We start from the raw sequence: 16,852 nt of genomic DNA, 5'->3' as shown, positions 1-16,852 counted from the left end.
GACATTTGCTTGAACTTTTCATCATCTAAACTTTCATTTGGTTCACTAGGTTCCCCATTTTCAGTTTGCTGGTCCGAATTTTCAGAATCGGAATCATCATAGTAAGCCCACATAACCCTGTTTGCTTTCCCCTTTGGTCTCAAAGGACAGTCATGGTTCAGGTCATAGGGCCCTTTGCAATAAAAACAAAGTTTTTTCTTCCTTAAATCATTCAATGTCTCTCTATCCAAGGGAGCGAATGATTTATCCTTATTTTCAACCTTTGTTTCATTCCTCTCAGGTTTCTTGAAGAATGGTTTGTTGTCTTTGCTAGATGATGCACCCTTTGACTGAAATTTATTTATTGGGGCTGCTTGTTCCATACTTCTAGCCTTCTTAATTGCTTCTTGCAAATTGAATGGATCAAAGGCTTTTACCCAACCTTTCAGTGGTTCAGATAATCCCTTAGTGAACAAAACAACCAATCTCCTATCTGAGATATCTGGCACCATAACGGATAGCCTCTGAAAGTCACTAATGAAATACTCCAATCCGTCTGTCTGTCTCAACTGTGCCAACTCCCTGAAGTAGACTTTTGGATCCTTCTTATCAAACCTCTCTACCAACCTGTCCACGAAGTCTTGATATGAAGTCACTTGGTTATGCTGAAGGGTAACCATCCCATGGTACCACCAATCATGTGCAGCTCCCTCTAAATGTAGCGTGGCATATTTTATTGCCTCCACTTCTGTCATAGGTCTCAGTGCTAAGAAGGTATCAAGCTTGTGAATCCAAGCCTGCGCTGTCATTCTGCTACTACCATCAAATGTAATCAAGGAAAGCTTGCCTGTAGCACGCTTTAATTCATTATTCTGGCCACGAGGTCTCCTATCCTGTCTTGCTGCCCTGTAATGCTCTCTCCTCTGATTAACAAACCTCTCGAATGTCATCCTCTCTCGCACCTGTGGAGCTAATAAATCCCATTCATCATTCGCAGCCATGAGGATTTCTGCGAACATCTCCTCTCCCGGTTCTTCTGTAGGTGCTACCTCAAGCTCATCTCTAATGAAGGTAGGACGTGTAGGCCTATCTGCTGTCCTGGAATGAGTCCTATGAGCTCTAGGTGACCCCACCGCACTCCTGTTATCTCCTTGCTCCTGATTATGTCTGTCTTGTGGGTTCATGCGCTCAATCATGTGGTGAGTGCCTGCAAGGCCTAAGCCATCTGCTGCTGTCCTGAAGACATTGCTCTGAAAAATTCCCTTGTTTCCTGCTCCTCATTCCTATTGCCTCTGGGTGGGCTACCCTCTTGCCTGTCACCCATGGTGCCCGGCTGCCTGTCAAATTCTTGTTCCCTGTCAAACAAAGCTCGCCTGCGAGTGTAATATCTGTGAGAGCCAACCTCAGGCGGCTGCATGTGATTGCTAAACCCTCAGGATGGCAGGATTCGGCTCTGATACCAATGTAAGAACCCTACTGGTTCTTTGCTTCTATACTGCTCTACTACTGAATGCCTTGTCTGAATTTGTTTTGGTGTTTTGAATAGATATATTGTTTTTTTGTATTTTGAGAGTTTATTGAAAACAAATAACCTAAAACTGAAACTAATTACAATAATCTGAAAATTTTGAAACAACTGAACTACTACTGCAATGTATCTTTGTTTCTCAAGAGGATGGGAAAATACATTATTTTTTAATAATAAAAACAATGGCAGCAACAACATGGAACCTGATTTTTATTTGATTCTTCTTTGCCTTCAACCGGAATTGAAGCATTTTACTATTCACGGCAGCACTGTAGCACGTCACTATTCACGGGTACTATTCACGGGGTACTGTAGCGCGTCATTGTTCACGGGTACTGTTCACGAGTACTGTTCACGCATCACTATTCATGCGCACTGTAGCAAATAACCATTCACAGCTGCACCTTATCTCTCCCTTATTTTGTGAATTCGATGAACACTGAAATAAATACTGTTGAAGCACAATCAGAACCTCTGTATGAGATTCTCTCAGAATTATCAAATTCACCAGGTATTTCACTGGCTCAAATGATGATCACATAGAAGAACTACGTTCTCCAATGGCAAAGCTGTAAACCCTTCTCAGAGTTCAAAATCACAATGATCAAATATATTTTTTTCCTCTCCAGAGAATGAGCTCTTAAGTCCCTTTTATTCTTTTCTTATGAGAGCTCACACACTAACCCGGCCAATGTGGGATAAAAGATATATTCCCACTTTCAAAAAAAAATTCATTTAAAACTCCATAGTTGGTGCGCCAATAATCCTTTTACATTAATTGTTCACTTGGCCCCATCTATGAGAACTTGACCCTTCACTTAAGTGATTTAAGTTATAATATAAAAATCATATTATAACTTAATAATATGAGCTCAAAACTATTAATATTTATTTAACCAAACAAATATTAATATCTCTCTAAATACTCATCTGTTTTGCACACCGTCTAAACTGTAAACTGGCATGAGGATTCTGCGTATGACCAACCCTTATTTCTAAAAATAACAGGGGTCCATCTCGATCACCAATTGTCTTACTATAAATAGTAAGTTCTGCATGCGGGGCCCAAAAGACTTCAAACGAACACCAATCCTGCATAACTCTGACCATTGAAGGAGAAGCTCCCCTCAAATGACCCTCTATCCAACCTCATCAGCCTACGAGGGCCTATTATAGGCCAATCTACTTAACTGATGTAATGTCAACTAGAAGGGGACATCACAATGATAGGTGCAAAGCCTGGAACAAGTATATCCCTCCCATCAAGTGAACCTAACGGAAGACGGACACCCATATCGCTAGCCTTCAGAGGCTTATCCTTAGGGCTCAAAACAGGAGAAGAGAGCTGAAAAGGCGCTCGTTCTTCATCAAAAACAACATTGCGATTGAATATGAGACGATTAGTGTCTACATCAATCAACCAGTAAGCTTTGTGGTTATCATTGTACCCAAGGAACATGAGTTTTTAACTCTTAGAATCGATCTTTGTGCGCTTGTCATCTAGGATCCAAACATATGCAAAAGAGCCAAACACTTTCAAATGATTGATTTTGGGCTTCCTACCAGACCAGGTTTCCTCTGGAATCTTCTTCTTAACGTCCTTTGTGGGAGACCGGTTCAGAAGATATATAGCAATGTAAACTGCTTCTGCCCAATACTTCTTTGGAACATTTCGATACTCCATAAAATGAGCCATCTCAGTTATTGTGTAGTTTCTTCGCTCAACAACACCATTCTGATGAGGCGTGTCGGGTGTAGTAAGTTGACACTTAAAGCCATGTTTCACACAGAAATCAGAGAAAGCAAAATAACAAAATTCCCCCCCATTATCTGACCTAAGAGTAATTATTTGTTGACCAAACTCTTTTTCTACTAAGGCCTTAAACTGCTGAAATATGCTAAACACCTCTGATTTTTGTTTAAGGAAATACACCCACATTTTGCGACTAGAATCATCAACAAATAACAAAAAATACCTAGACCCAGTAACTAAAGGAGTGTTCATCAGACCACAAATGTCAGCAAGAACCAATTGTAATACCTTAGAAACTCGCCAAGAATCACCATCAATGAATGGAATCCGATGCTACTTTCCAGCTTGACAAGCTTCGCAAACTCCCTGAATTTGAGTTTGAATCTCAGGTAAGCCATGAACCAGATCCTCCCGAACTAGCTAGGAGGGATAATGAATGTTTAAATGGCCATACCGTTGATGCCAAAGATTGCTGATTGAAGAACTTTTGGTTGCCATGGCACGCTCTTGAGAATCACCCGTGTCAACAAGTCTAATAAAGACCATGATCCTCAATACCCACAACAACTATGATGCGAGTTTCCCTATCAACAATGTTGCATTTGTGCGAACTGAATACCACGTCAAGTTGAGGAGAGTGTCTCATTATTTGACTGACAGAGAGAAGATTGAGTTCCACTCTTGGAACATAGTATACATTGAGGAAAATTAAATTCCTCCCACCAAACTGAATTTGCACGTTGCCCTTGCCGACAATAATATACTCTTCCCCTCCAAAAATCACAGAATCAGTGAAAGGCTGAAATTCTATGAACCGGTCACGTTGATGAGTGAAGTGTCAAGAAGCACCTGAATCAATATACCTGGCAGAGGACTTCACATGATCTATAGGTCTTTTAGCCATGAAGGCATAAAAGGCAGATTCCTTTTGCTCAGTGTGCTCAGCAACATTAGCTTTTGGCTGAGACCCTCCCCGCTTCTTCTGTTCAGAAGCCGAGCGTGATCAACAATCCTTCTTCATGTGACCATATTTGTGGCAATAGTTGCATTGAATATTCTTCTTCTTCGAGCCTTCTGATGATGAAGTAGAGTTCTTCTGCTGAGAAGACTGAGATTTGCCTTTATCCTTGTGAAAGGATTTGGCTGCAAAGGCTTGTTTTGTGGAGGATGAACTGGCACTACTACCAAACTGTTGTTTCCAATGATCTTGCTACAGAAGTTTGTTGCACATCTTTGGAAACTTCAAGTCAGCATTAGTCAAGGTAATTGTTGATGTGTTGCTTAGGCACATGCAAACTCAGAATAAAATACCAAAGTATCTTACCCTCTCTTGAACAAAAACTTTTGGATGCTAAAGATTAGGCTTAAGGATCACCCAAAAAGACTCCAAGGTTCATGTATGTAGGATCACCACGTGTGGATAAGCCTAGTTGGTCGTTGTGATTGTTGTTTCATCTAGGGGCATTTATGGTTTGAAAAGTTCTCATGAAGTGGTTGGCAAATGGCATGGAATGGATTTCCTCCTAAGACTACTAAATGATTACTCAAAAAAATAGCAAAAGGATGAGGGTTTAAAAGAATCCTAAGCTATTCTAAAATGAATGAAATGAAAATAATTGACACAAGTGAAACTCAACTAGTTACAGCTTCACCATATACAAACAACTCCACTAGAACTAGTGCAATCTTCTAAGGATGTTTGTAGATTTTCAAATCACCGCTAACCATAGACACCATCAATTGAATGCATATCAATGATTAAGCAATAATCGAACTTAAACACTTCCAAATGTTCCAGTTGACCACACAAGGCTCGCTTACAATCAGCAAGAAAGCTAGAGGTATGGATAACGAGCTTCACAATACATCAAATGCAAAATTCCATCATGTAATCTAGATACTAAAACTAACATAAAAGATTGACTAGAGATGACGAAAGAACCATGCAACAAGCTTTAAGGATTGAGCAAAAGCACCATAACTTCAATGTTTCATTCATCCAAAAGACAAACATCAACAATTCTTTGAGTCTTTCTCTTGCCACTATTACTCTCTCTTCTACTCTATTGCTATTGCTATCACTATTCTCCAACTATTACTATCAACTATTAACTTTTACAAATGAAATGAGTGACGCTTATAAAGGACTCCAAATACAATGAAGGGTCGAAATCGAATAAGGATCAAGGGCAAAGATTTTGCCACCTAATACAAATGAAAACCCTAATAAGATGATCATCATAATGAATGAACCAATAAGAAGACAACATGTGCTGACACGGAAATTGAGGAAGCATCCTCCAATAGGAACATGAAATGCCACATGGGATCATAACAAACTATCTTCTAGAATTTGGTTCCCTTTCTCACTTTCCTTTCTAGCATATTCGATGAATGTAGACACCATCTCCTCTATCTCAGTCATTGGGATCTCAGGTAGAGATTTTAGCTGCTCCTCTATATGCATGACTTCGTTGAAAGCTTTGATGATGGCATCTTCCCATTCAGGTTCGAGCTCTTGAGTTTTACTTACCAAAACTGTGAATTCAAACATACCACTCATTTTCTCTTTGGTTACCATACCATCTATACCGTAGAAGATAATTTTTTTTTTTGCAACTCCTTGGACTCTATGATTGTCCCTGGATCAATCTTCCTTCTCAAGACAGTCTGCGCTACTCCCACTATCTTCTCATGGATCCGGCGCATATCATCCTGAACTTGACCACATCTGTTTCCAATCTCTTCAAAGATAATCTTCTTCGTGCGAAGCAGGCTACTCCATTGTAGAAGATTAGGGGTAGTTCCTTCTTTTCTTACCTTCTCTCTTGATAGGATCTCTCTTGGTGTCTTCCTTATCACTTGAAGCACTGGGATGACAACATCTCTAGCATGAGTAATTGCATCGGAGGCCTCTATGAGTACATAAGTTCTCCCAAGGACCCTTATGACTGTATCAAGTGTTTGCATGATGTCCTTCGTGAACTTGCTCACTCTAGTGTAGGAATCCTCTATCCATGTATCCATCAATTGTGTTGAATTCCTCATTTTCTCCATATGATCAACCGTTTATGCGGGAAGTAAGGGAGGTGGTGTAGCTGCTAGACTTTGATGCATCAAAGGTTGCTAAAATTGTTCAATGTGGTTCTTCCATGTACTTATCTCCTTTTCCAATCTCCTATTCTTCTCTATTTCAGCTCTCAACATGTCATTGACGGCCTTCACTGAATTAGTCACATCATCAATAGCCTGCTCGAAGGTGAGTGGACCCAAGTCGATGGTCTCCATATCATACTCATCAGCTGTAATCTCTCCATATTTCTCAACTCTTGGAGTTTCTATTTGTAGCTTTCTTGATCCTGGGTCATCTTTGATTACCTTTGAAATTTTTGTGGCTTTCCTCTTCTCAATAACTTCTTGAGTCTGGCTTAGAAGACTCGCTATGTCATATGTTTGTTCTTCTTCTTCGACCACTATCACTTCTTGAGCCAACCTTTCCATTAACCACTCCGGAATGGATGATCTCCCTTCTAGAATTTGTGCTCCTTCGATCATTTGCTCATCTCTCGGTGGTGAAGTAGTTTCATCATTATCTTCTCTGCCTTCTTCAATCTCCAGAATGAAGTGTGTGAAATCTTCTCACTCTTGAGATGCCTTCTCTTTGTCTTTAGCATTTTGGATTGTAGACTCAGCTGATTCATTGGCTCCTTGACTCAACTCTTTTTCTATCCTTAGTTCTTCTGGTCTGGAAGGAGGATAATTCATACTTGATTTATGCTTCTTCTTTGCGGGTTCCTTTTCACCATGTTCTTCCTTCCTTTTTGATCCTCTTGAATGAGATGGTTGTTGTGGTGAGTTGCCATTTGCACTAGCTTCATCTTCATCTCTTCTTTCTTCTAAGTGAAACATTGGTGTTACATTTTGCTCCTTCAACTTTTGATGTTGAACGTCTACCCATATGCGAGTATAGTCCATGACTGGTTTCATTAACTCCTTCAAATCATCAATCTCCAAATCTGCCCATTTGAATTTGACCTCCTTGTCTTCTTTGGCGTAAGCTCCTTGAAGATATCTACCACTATCTTGAACTTGATCGGCTACATGAAACAACTTGCCTTCTCTGATGAAATCGAGTAGTAGCCTAGAATACATCTTCCTCTTTACCTCTATATCATTTTGAATATTCATCCAATAATCTTCAATATGGTATCGATGCATGTTGTTTCTTCCCAAAACATCTTTCACCTTGCCGTATGGATTGAAGCACTCTCTCATTGTGAATGGCTTGAAGTGCTAACTCTCACTCGGCATCTTCAGCTGTATGAATGGATGGGCATGACTCAATGGAATCTCCAAGTGTGATGGGAAAAGAAACACCAGCTCCATGTTTATGTCTATATGCTTTGATGTATGCCAATAACTGTCTCACCACCTCGAGTAGCACAACTCTATTTGTTGGGTATCGCGGCAACATGTATGGAGGAACAAGAGATCCTTGAACTCTGATTGTAGGTGAACCTCGGAAACTGAATGAACCATGCACCATGTTGCTCTACCAACGCCTGCGCTTTTGGAGAGAGTCTTTGTTGTGATCCGCCTCAAAATTTGCCTCGTGATATGCATAGTAAATGCATCATTCACCCTCTTGTAATGTTGTTTTGGTGGATGTTTGAGTTGCAGATAACAATCATACACCTTGATCTCTCCAAGTCTCCTTCCAATTACGCCTGTATACATGAGTCTAGGATATTCAAAATTTCTCGCAATGGAGTATATGACATAATAACTCATATAGAACGTCCCAGTGCGCATTAGCCTCCTTAATTGCTTATCAATGTTGTTGCTAATAAGTCTTGCCCAATTGATCGCCTTCTTGTCACGGGTGACAATTTCAATGTAGTAGAACACCCACTCCTCAAAGTATGAAGCCTCAGGTGCACCAACCAATCGATGGAGCAAGGTGATGAAATCTCTATATTCATCATTGAAGTCAATCCTGTGCAGTCTATCTAGCCATCTGCTTCTTCCTCCACTACTCTTCTTCAACCAAAACTTGTCAATGATCTTCGCGCAAGCATCAAGGTCATCATCATAGGCTGATTTAGCTCCTTCCAAGGTTATGTGGATCATTTCATTGGACTCGGGTAGATGAAATGTCTCGCTGATTGCTGTCTCCGAGAGATATGCGAGCACCTTCCCATCCTTCGCCACAATTCTCCTCGATTTCGAGTCATAGTGTTGAGCACACTCCACGATGAGCTCGTAGCGTTGCACCGCGGGAGGAAAGCCAGCTGCGTTTATGAGTCCACTTTCGATCATCTTCTTAGCTGTTGGTGTAGGTTCGTTGATATACGATGGGTGGCGAAACTTCTTGGTGTCGAACTTGCCAAGATGAGTATCTCCAATTTTGCTCCAATTCGACGTGATCCTACTCTCGAATGCACTCCCCTTCATATCTTCCTTGATGAGCGATTGGCGGGAGAGAGTCTTGTTTTGTTTGGAAGCCGTCATCTTTCACCTATAAGAGATGTTCAAGTTAGATTAATGGTGAAAGGTAGGTGAAATGAAAATTCAAATCAATCTTCTTAATGAACATGATTTTAGTGACTGAAAAAGATTGATTTTGAGGTTAATGTAGATCTGATTTAATGAAACCTAAGATGACACTTCTATCAAGCAAGATGCTATACTTCACCTCAGATTTTACTGATTTCACCTTACTTTAAGACTAAATGATGATAAAAATCTGCAAGAGCTGGGTAAAGATGAACAAATTCGACCTTCAAAGGATATACTTGCTGATCTTTTGTGTGAATTCACCTTAATGAAGACGTTGCTGCTGATCCTTTTGGAGTATATTCGCCTTCTTGCTGGTAAATTCGCTAATCCACTTATGAAATTCGCTGGCTGCTGATGAAATCTGCTAGCTGCTGATGAAATTCGCTCAAGAAAGAAGAAACGATTTGTTTGATAATTTGATTTGATGTTGAAATGATTGTTTCAATCCTTCCTTTATAGGCATTCTAGGTGAATGGATGTGTCTTTTACCCTAAGGCCGACTTGTCATGAAATAAAATTAAATCAAAAACTTCGCTTGGCCGACTCATCTCTAGATCAATTTTGAATTTGTTTTGGGCGCTCAAATTTTGCATTAATTGATTTTTGAAAACATGAACTTCGCTCCATTTTGTTAATTCATGAAGTTCGCTTGAAGTCTTAAACTCATGAAGTTCATTTTGTATAGACTTCGCTCCTTCTTGATTCATGAAGTTCGCTCCAATCCCTCAACTCCCGAAGTATTAACTTCACTCCTACCTCTCAATGCATGAAGTATGTACTTCGCTCCTATCTCTCAAATCATGAAGTTGTTGAATTTCGCTCCAAGTTGAGAGATCATGAAGTTGATATTCTTTAAATTTGCTTCATCTCATTTTATCAACTAAGGCTTGAAGATATAATCTGTTTCAATCTTCTCTATTCATGAATCTTGCTGCTATCCATCAGCTTGTGAAGTCCAAGTTCGCTCTCCTAAGTCAATTTATGAAGTTTGCTTGAGAAGTGCGACTCATGAAGCAATGATTTCGCTCCAAAACCTTTGAACCTGAAGTTCGCTCCAATCCTTCAAGTCATGAAGTTGGAACATCGCTTCAAACCGGCAGCTCATGAAGTTCATTTGGCATTGTATTTACTCAAGGCGATCATCCTTCATCTCTCCCTCAACTTCTCTCATGTTTTGATTGCTTATGCATCGTCATTGATGAAATTCGCTCCAAGAAGTAAAGTCATGAAGTTCACTCCTCTTGGTGGAATCATGAAGTTCGCTCCTAAAAGAAAAGTCATGAAGTTCAAACTTCGTTCCACTCTTGCAACTACCGAAGTTATCAACTTCGCTCCAAAACCCAAACTCATGAAGTAGCAAACTTCGCTCCAAAACTCAAACTCATGAAGTAGCAAACTTCGCTCCAAAACTCAAACTCACGAAGTTGGAAGTCCGCTCCTCTTGGTCAAGTCATGAAGTTTGTATTTCACTCCATCTTAGCAATTCATGAAGTAGAGGATTTCACTCCAATTTGCTCAAACATGAAGTTGACATTCTGCCTTCAAACATGAAATTCGTTTTGATCTCTTTGCATAATCATGGAATTCGCTTCAAATCCCTAACTCATGAAGTAGGAGATTTGCTCCAACATACAAAGTCGTGAAGTTGTCAAGTGATTTGCTTCAAATTGCCCATATATGAAGTTCGCTTCAAGTTATTGACTCATGAAGTAGACTCGAGCATGAAGTTTATTATGATCATCTTGCATCTTGATGAAATTGTAAAATTCGCCTCAAATGTGCAACTCATGAAGTTGATTCTTGATTCCCCCAGCATGAAGTGAGTGTTCAAACTTCACATCTTTCTCTATTCTTCCATTTTCACCATGAAGAAATTCGCTTCAATCTCCTCACACTTGAAGTTCGCTCCAATCTCCTTGAAGCTGAAGTTTGCTCCAACATGTGAAGTCATGAAGTTAAAACCTAAGATAGACTCAAGGATGGGAGGATTACAAATGATCATTTCATTACACATTCAAATGCTCAAACTTATTCTTTCACCAATTCTCAAGCAAAAGACTCAAGGAAAATTCACTCATCAATTATTCAACATGAAGCGGGCAATTTCAATGAACTTCTTAACTAGACCCTTAATTATCTAACATGGAATGCAAACCTTAAACTCACTCATTTCATCCTGAAAAGCAGAGAGAGGGGCAAGCCTAAGCAACTAGAAATCTAAAAAAAAGGGGGGGGGTCCCCCATTTTGATGAGGCGATGTGTGAAATGGTCACAACAGTAATGTTGAGCGTTTCGATAAAGTGCTCATAAGACTTCAGTAGACTTTTCAAAGTGCTGACTACCATGTCTTCTTCCTCCTCTTTCGTCCAATCGCCTCTAGCTGATCACGGATGTCCTTAATCTTTGTCAAATGTTCTTGTAAGGACATTCTCTCATTCATCGTGATGGAGAACAACTGGTTCTTTAGAAAGAACGCACCACTCGTGTCTGATGTTTCATGCAGATCTTTTAGATGAGTCCAGATCTCTACAGTTGTCTTGCCGGATGACACTTGAGGCAGTTGATCATCAATAACAAAGAGTTTTATCAACATCACGACTTCCCAATTGCAGTCATCAAATTTAAACTAGTCTTGTCCAGTTGTTGGATGAGTTTCCTTACCCAAAATGAGTGCATCAAGGCGGTGATATTCAAAGATAGTCATCATTCGCTGCTTCCAGGTGTTGTAATTTCTGTCATTGAACCTCTAACTGCCTTCATAATGACGCCATCTTGTATGCTTTTCGAGGCACGAAAAACGAGGTAAACATAAGAGGTGATAATCTGATTAAAATTTTGAGTGAATGAAACCTGAGACACAAATCCCAATGCACAAAAAGCTAAGGCAGATGCAGGCACAAAATCCAAGGCAGAAAATGACTATCATGAATCCCAATGTATGAATTTTTGAAAGCCCAAAATAATTTAATGAAGACCCAAAAAGATTTGATGCACAAAATAAAAAACGGCTGATTATAACAGAGGGTTTTTACAAAACCCTAGCCACAAAAATAACCCTAGGTCGAAATGCAACAAAACCATAAAAATGGGTCAAAACCCTAGCTGGAATTGAGGGCAAAGCCAAGGGTTGAAGTTGAGTCGCAATCTGAAAAAACGCGGGCAGAAGAAAAAACCAATCGTGAGATGAAAATCCTATTGTGAAATCCAATCAAGGCCACGAAAAAAACAAGTCACAAATCGAGAAATCGTGGCATGAGGAGACAAACGCAAAAGAAACCCACGGATTTTTTTTAAAAAAAAAAAACGGGAACAAAAAAATATGGCTCGTTCATCGCTGTCACTGTGAAACCCTACACTGAAACGCAACTTCGAATAGAGAAAAAATGGCCACGAACTTAGTCTGCTAGACCCATCAAGAAAAGAGTCGCGCATGAAACCTTCTCTCATAGGCAGAAAGCCCTTGAAGCAGAAGGGAAAACATGAACTAAGGTTGTGCGTACAAATGGAAAACAATGGCGCCGAGATTGCAAACAAAAAACGGGTTGAAAGAAAAACTCAAAAATCCTCCAATAAGCCTATGATTTTGCCTTGAACGAAAACGCTCGAAGTAAAACACAAGCTCAAAAACGAACAGAAAAACCCTTGTCGGGTTTTTTAAAACTTTTACCAAAAAAAGGGTTATTTGGAATTATAAAATTTCCTTTTAACCTACTATGATACCATGAAGATTTGGTAAAAAATGTGTTGTTATTTATAAAAAGAACAAGAGTACATATAGCATTTACAAGAGACGATGTTTACTTAATGAAACAATCGTTCACAGGAACTAGAATTATAAACAATCTAATAAGACTAAATATACAATATTGACCATTAATAAGATAAACTATTATTATCTAATAATACGAGTCTCAGCCATTTAAAAAATGTAGGGTCTTGGTTATGGTAGTCAATTACTAAGAACATTAGCATGCTTTTCTACTTTTCTATGACAGATGACCAAAGAGCATTTCATAAGTGTTTTGCTCAGCATAACAATGGGATAAGTCAACTTATGGAAACATGCTTTTCTACGAGAGATGTCCTAAGAGCATTTTATAAGTGTTTTGCTTAGCATCACAATGCGCGAAATCAATTCACAGAGTAGAATCTTTCCATGACAAACATCATAGGACTAATTACTTTAATGAGATTTAGATGAAAAATGATTCCCTCTCATGTCAAGCACTAGTCAACCAAAATTAAGCAACCTTTTAATATGCAATCAAATGTTTAGCTCATTTCTCTAGATTCCAGATAAAATCATGTTCACTTAAAGAAAATCTTAAATGCCACTATTTCAAAATTTCCAAGATAATAAGCAATATTATTTATCTACCTAGAATCATGACATAGGTAGTCAGTTTAAGACTCGGCAATGAAGAAAAACACCCGCAACAATATCCAATTACAAACAAAGTCTGAAAATTGGTAAACAAGATTTTCTAGTTGTGTTTGTCAATATAGGCAAGTGGATACATATTCTAATACCATGCCTATAACCCAAATTTTTTGCATTTTTGGATGATCTATCAATGCATCTGAAAATATTCAAAACATAGAAATACAATCAGAATTTTTCCTGCATGTGTGATAACCTAGTCCAACCATCACATCAATGTGCTGTCAAACAATCCAAAAGGAAGATAAACTATAAGCTATGTTTCTTTGCAAGTTTGATACAAATGGCTGAGTGGCACTCAAAGCAAGATGCAGTAGAGACCTACCGCTTGCTCAATTGAGTTGAGACGCTCTTCAACCTTTGACTGATGAAGATATCTTAAGGAATACCCTGCAACAAAAGTTACTTGTAGTCAAAGAAATGTGCGAGTAAGAGGATATAAGTCTACCAACTATTGGATATATTGAAAAACAATAAGGAAAACAATTAAATAAGTTTTGAGCCTTTACCCATACCACATCCAGAAAAATCAATTAAGCATATTGCTTGATGACAGTTTTCTATTAGGTAATATTGTTATAATGGTCATCTTAGTCGTCTAGTTTCTTTTTAAAATATTTCCTTTCTTGTTTCCGTATTCAATCGTTTCCATTACGGAAAGATCCTCTTGTAATATTCTATATAAGGAGTATTCCTCTCCTTTGTTTAATAGATCAATCAATTATCATTTCATGGTATCAAAGTGGAGAAAGATTTTTTTGACGAATTTTTAATAATATTCATGGTTTGTGGTTTTATTATGTGGAATTCATTTCTGATAACCCTATCCAGATGTGTAAATTATATACAATAATTGAATACTTTCAGTTAATTGCATAAATTTGTATACATGAATTCGTATCTAAATTTATTATTTATTCTATTGAATTAAACTTGTCACAATATATGTTACATATGTATGAATATCATGCTATTGGTATATTACATACACCTCTATTGACTATTGGTTGATTATGACTACATTAAGTTAATCACATAATGAATTGATTAATATCGGGTATATATTAAATTGGATTGATCATAAACCTTAGACGATTCATTATCATCGCTGTTTATACATAGAGTTGCTAATGTAATTTACTCCCACCGATTACATTAATAACTAATCACTGATAGAAGATGCCTCTACATAAAGATGTGTTTCTTATTAGAGTCACGACTTATGAAGAAGTCGTTGGAATTAATATATCTTATGGTGCGTCTTCCTTGGAAGGGGTTTAGGACGGATTAGGAGACTGTTATGTCTGAGGGAAAACATATATCTACAGTTCAATTCATCTAAGTATTGAAGACTCGGGAGGTCGATAGATTAATAACAATAAGGTTAGAAATCAGATAAAAACACCCAAGGAAATATAGACGTGAGAATTCTTCATAGGAGGTTATGTTTTCATATCCTTAGGTACGAACATCATGATACCACCAGTCGTGGGCTGCATCCTCCAAGTGCAGGATGGCAAATTGGATTGCATCTTCTTCTATCATAGGATTGAGGTTTAACAATGTGTTTAACTTCTGCAACCATCCATGGATGGTGATTTTGCCAGACCCGTCAAAATTTGGTATTGTGACCTTATTTACCTTGTGTTTCAAGTCCTTATTAGGTTGTTCCCTTTCTCTCCTAGGGGCTTCTAGTCTCTTTGCTTCACAATAGTCCCTAAAAGATATAGTTCTCCTTATTTCTGGATTTAGTTTTGAGTAAGCCTCTGCTAGTTCTTCTGTGCTGCTAGGAGGCTGGTTATTTCCCTCTTCCTCCCTCAAATGTATTTCTTTTTGGTAGGAAGGATGGGTTGTTCCTCCTGCGTGTGGATGACCTACTATTATTTTCGAACTGATTTGTATTAATGTCCCTTCCACTAGGGTGTGGTCTAAGATCATTAATTGAAGCATTCATGTTATTCAAGGTTTCCATGAGGACTTGGGCTCTTTCATTTTGTTCCATTAGTGTTTTGGTTGTTATTTCCATGAATGACCTCATTTCCTCACCGGTTAGTTCTGCCATTGTATTGTTTCATTCTGAGTTAGATTCTGTTACTAACCTCCTTTCTCTTTCCAATGCCCTTTGGGCCCTTTGGTTAGTTTGCATTAACTACTGTCCACGGGATGGCAGGATAGAAGCTATGATACCAATTGTAATGTCCCCAAGTAAGTTTAACCAATTTAGACATCACTATTACTATGTTCATTGTACATGAATTGAATATTTGAAAGTAATATATTAACTTAATTCAAGTGGTAATACAAAATGCCAATTATTTGTAAACTAATAAATCATTAGAAACATGCCAGTCTTATTATCACTCCAGTCTGAGAGAAGATACAGGTTGAAGACAGGTTGCTTTGACACCAAACTCAATGGCTTCCCTCAAGTTGTCAGATCCAAGCCCTTAAGCCTTTCTTGGGCCCTGCCCGCAAGGTGCTCAGGGTCACTGATCCCTACACTTTCTTGGGACAGCCCGTTGGCTGGATTTACACAGGCCTTTCCCTAATCACACCCCTGCTCTTCTCCTCAGAACCGATAATAATAAAGTTGGTGCATATTTATATATATATTTGATTATACAAATAGTCTGTTCATAGTGCTGTTTAAAGTTGAGAAGGTATTCTTCACATACCAGTTAATAAGTTTGCCAAGTCTGACTTCTGTTCTGTGTCTTCCTTTCACAGTACCTCTACGGGTGTATGACTGAAGTGTTTCAGCAGATTGCTGAGATTAATAATCCCTGAATATCAATCTCTGATTATTCCTGCAGAGATTCTCGTGTCTACATTTCCTTGGGTGTTTTTATCTGATTTCTAACCTTATTGTTATTAATCTATCGACCTCCCGAATCTTCAATACTTAGATGAATCGAACTGTAGATATATGTTTTCCCTCAGACATAACAGTCTCCTAATCAGTCCTAACCCCCTTCCAAGGAAGACGCACCGTAAGATATATTAATTCCAACGACTTCTTCATAAGTCGTGACTCTAATAAGAAACGCATCTTTATGTAGAGGTGTCTTCTATCGGTGATTAGTTATTAATGTAATCGGTGGGAGTAAATTACATTAGCAACTTTATGTATAAACAGCGATGATAATGAATCGTCTAATATTTATGATCAATCCAATTTAATATATACCCGATATTAATCAATTCATTATGTGATTAACTTAATTTAGTCATAATCAACCAATAGTTAATAGAGGTGTATGTAATATACCAACAGCATGATATTCATACATATGTAACATAAATTGTGTCAAGTTTAATTCAATAGAATAAATAATAAATTTAGATACGAATTCATGTATACAATTTATGCAATTAACTGAAAGTATTCAATAATTGTATATAATTTACACATCTGGATAGGGTTATCACATTATTTCCAAAAGTTTTTTGACATCGTGGTTTTCTCAGACCAAGGTTTTTGAAGGTTTTCATAAGAAAATTTTGGCAGATTTTTTGTTCAACAAAAGTTTGTCATTTGCCTCAAAGTTTTTTTTGCAGAATTTTTTAAAATGATTTATTAATAAAAATCATG

The 16,852-nt window shown here is 38.2% G+C and overlaps 1 protein-coding gene across 1 annotated transcript in view; it reads right to left on the bottom strand.

The window, feature by feature from the left end:
• LOC131060375 (uncharacterized) overlaps window positions 1-16,852 on the bottom strand; it is an 81,169-nt gene that overhangs the window by 54,773 nt on the left and 9,544 nt on the right. The window contains exon 3 of the mRNA XM_057993568.2: window positions 13,586-13,650. Coding sequence (XP_057849551.2) covers window positions 13,586-13,650 — 65 coding nt within the window. The remainder of the gene's footprint in view (window positions 1-13,585; window positions 13,651-16,852) is intronic.

This window comes from Cryptomeria japonica, chromosome 4 (genome assembly GCF_030272615.1).
Source record: "Cryptomeria japonica chromosome 4, Sugi_1.0, whole genome shotgun sequence".
NCBI classification, from domain to species: domain Eukaryota; kingdom Viridiplantae; phylum Streptophyta; class Pinopsida; order Cupressales; family Cupressaceae; genus Cryptomeria; species Cryptomeria japonica.
The sequence above is the reverse complement of the archived record's forward strand: the minus strand, read 5'-3'. Positions and strand labels throughout refer to the sequence as shown.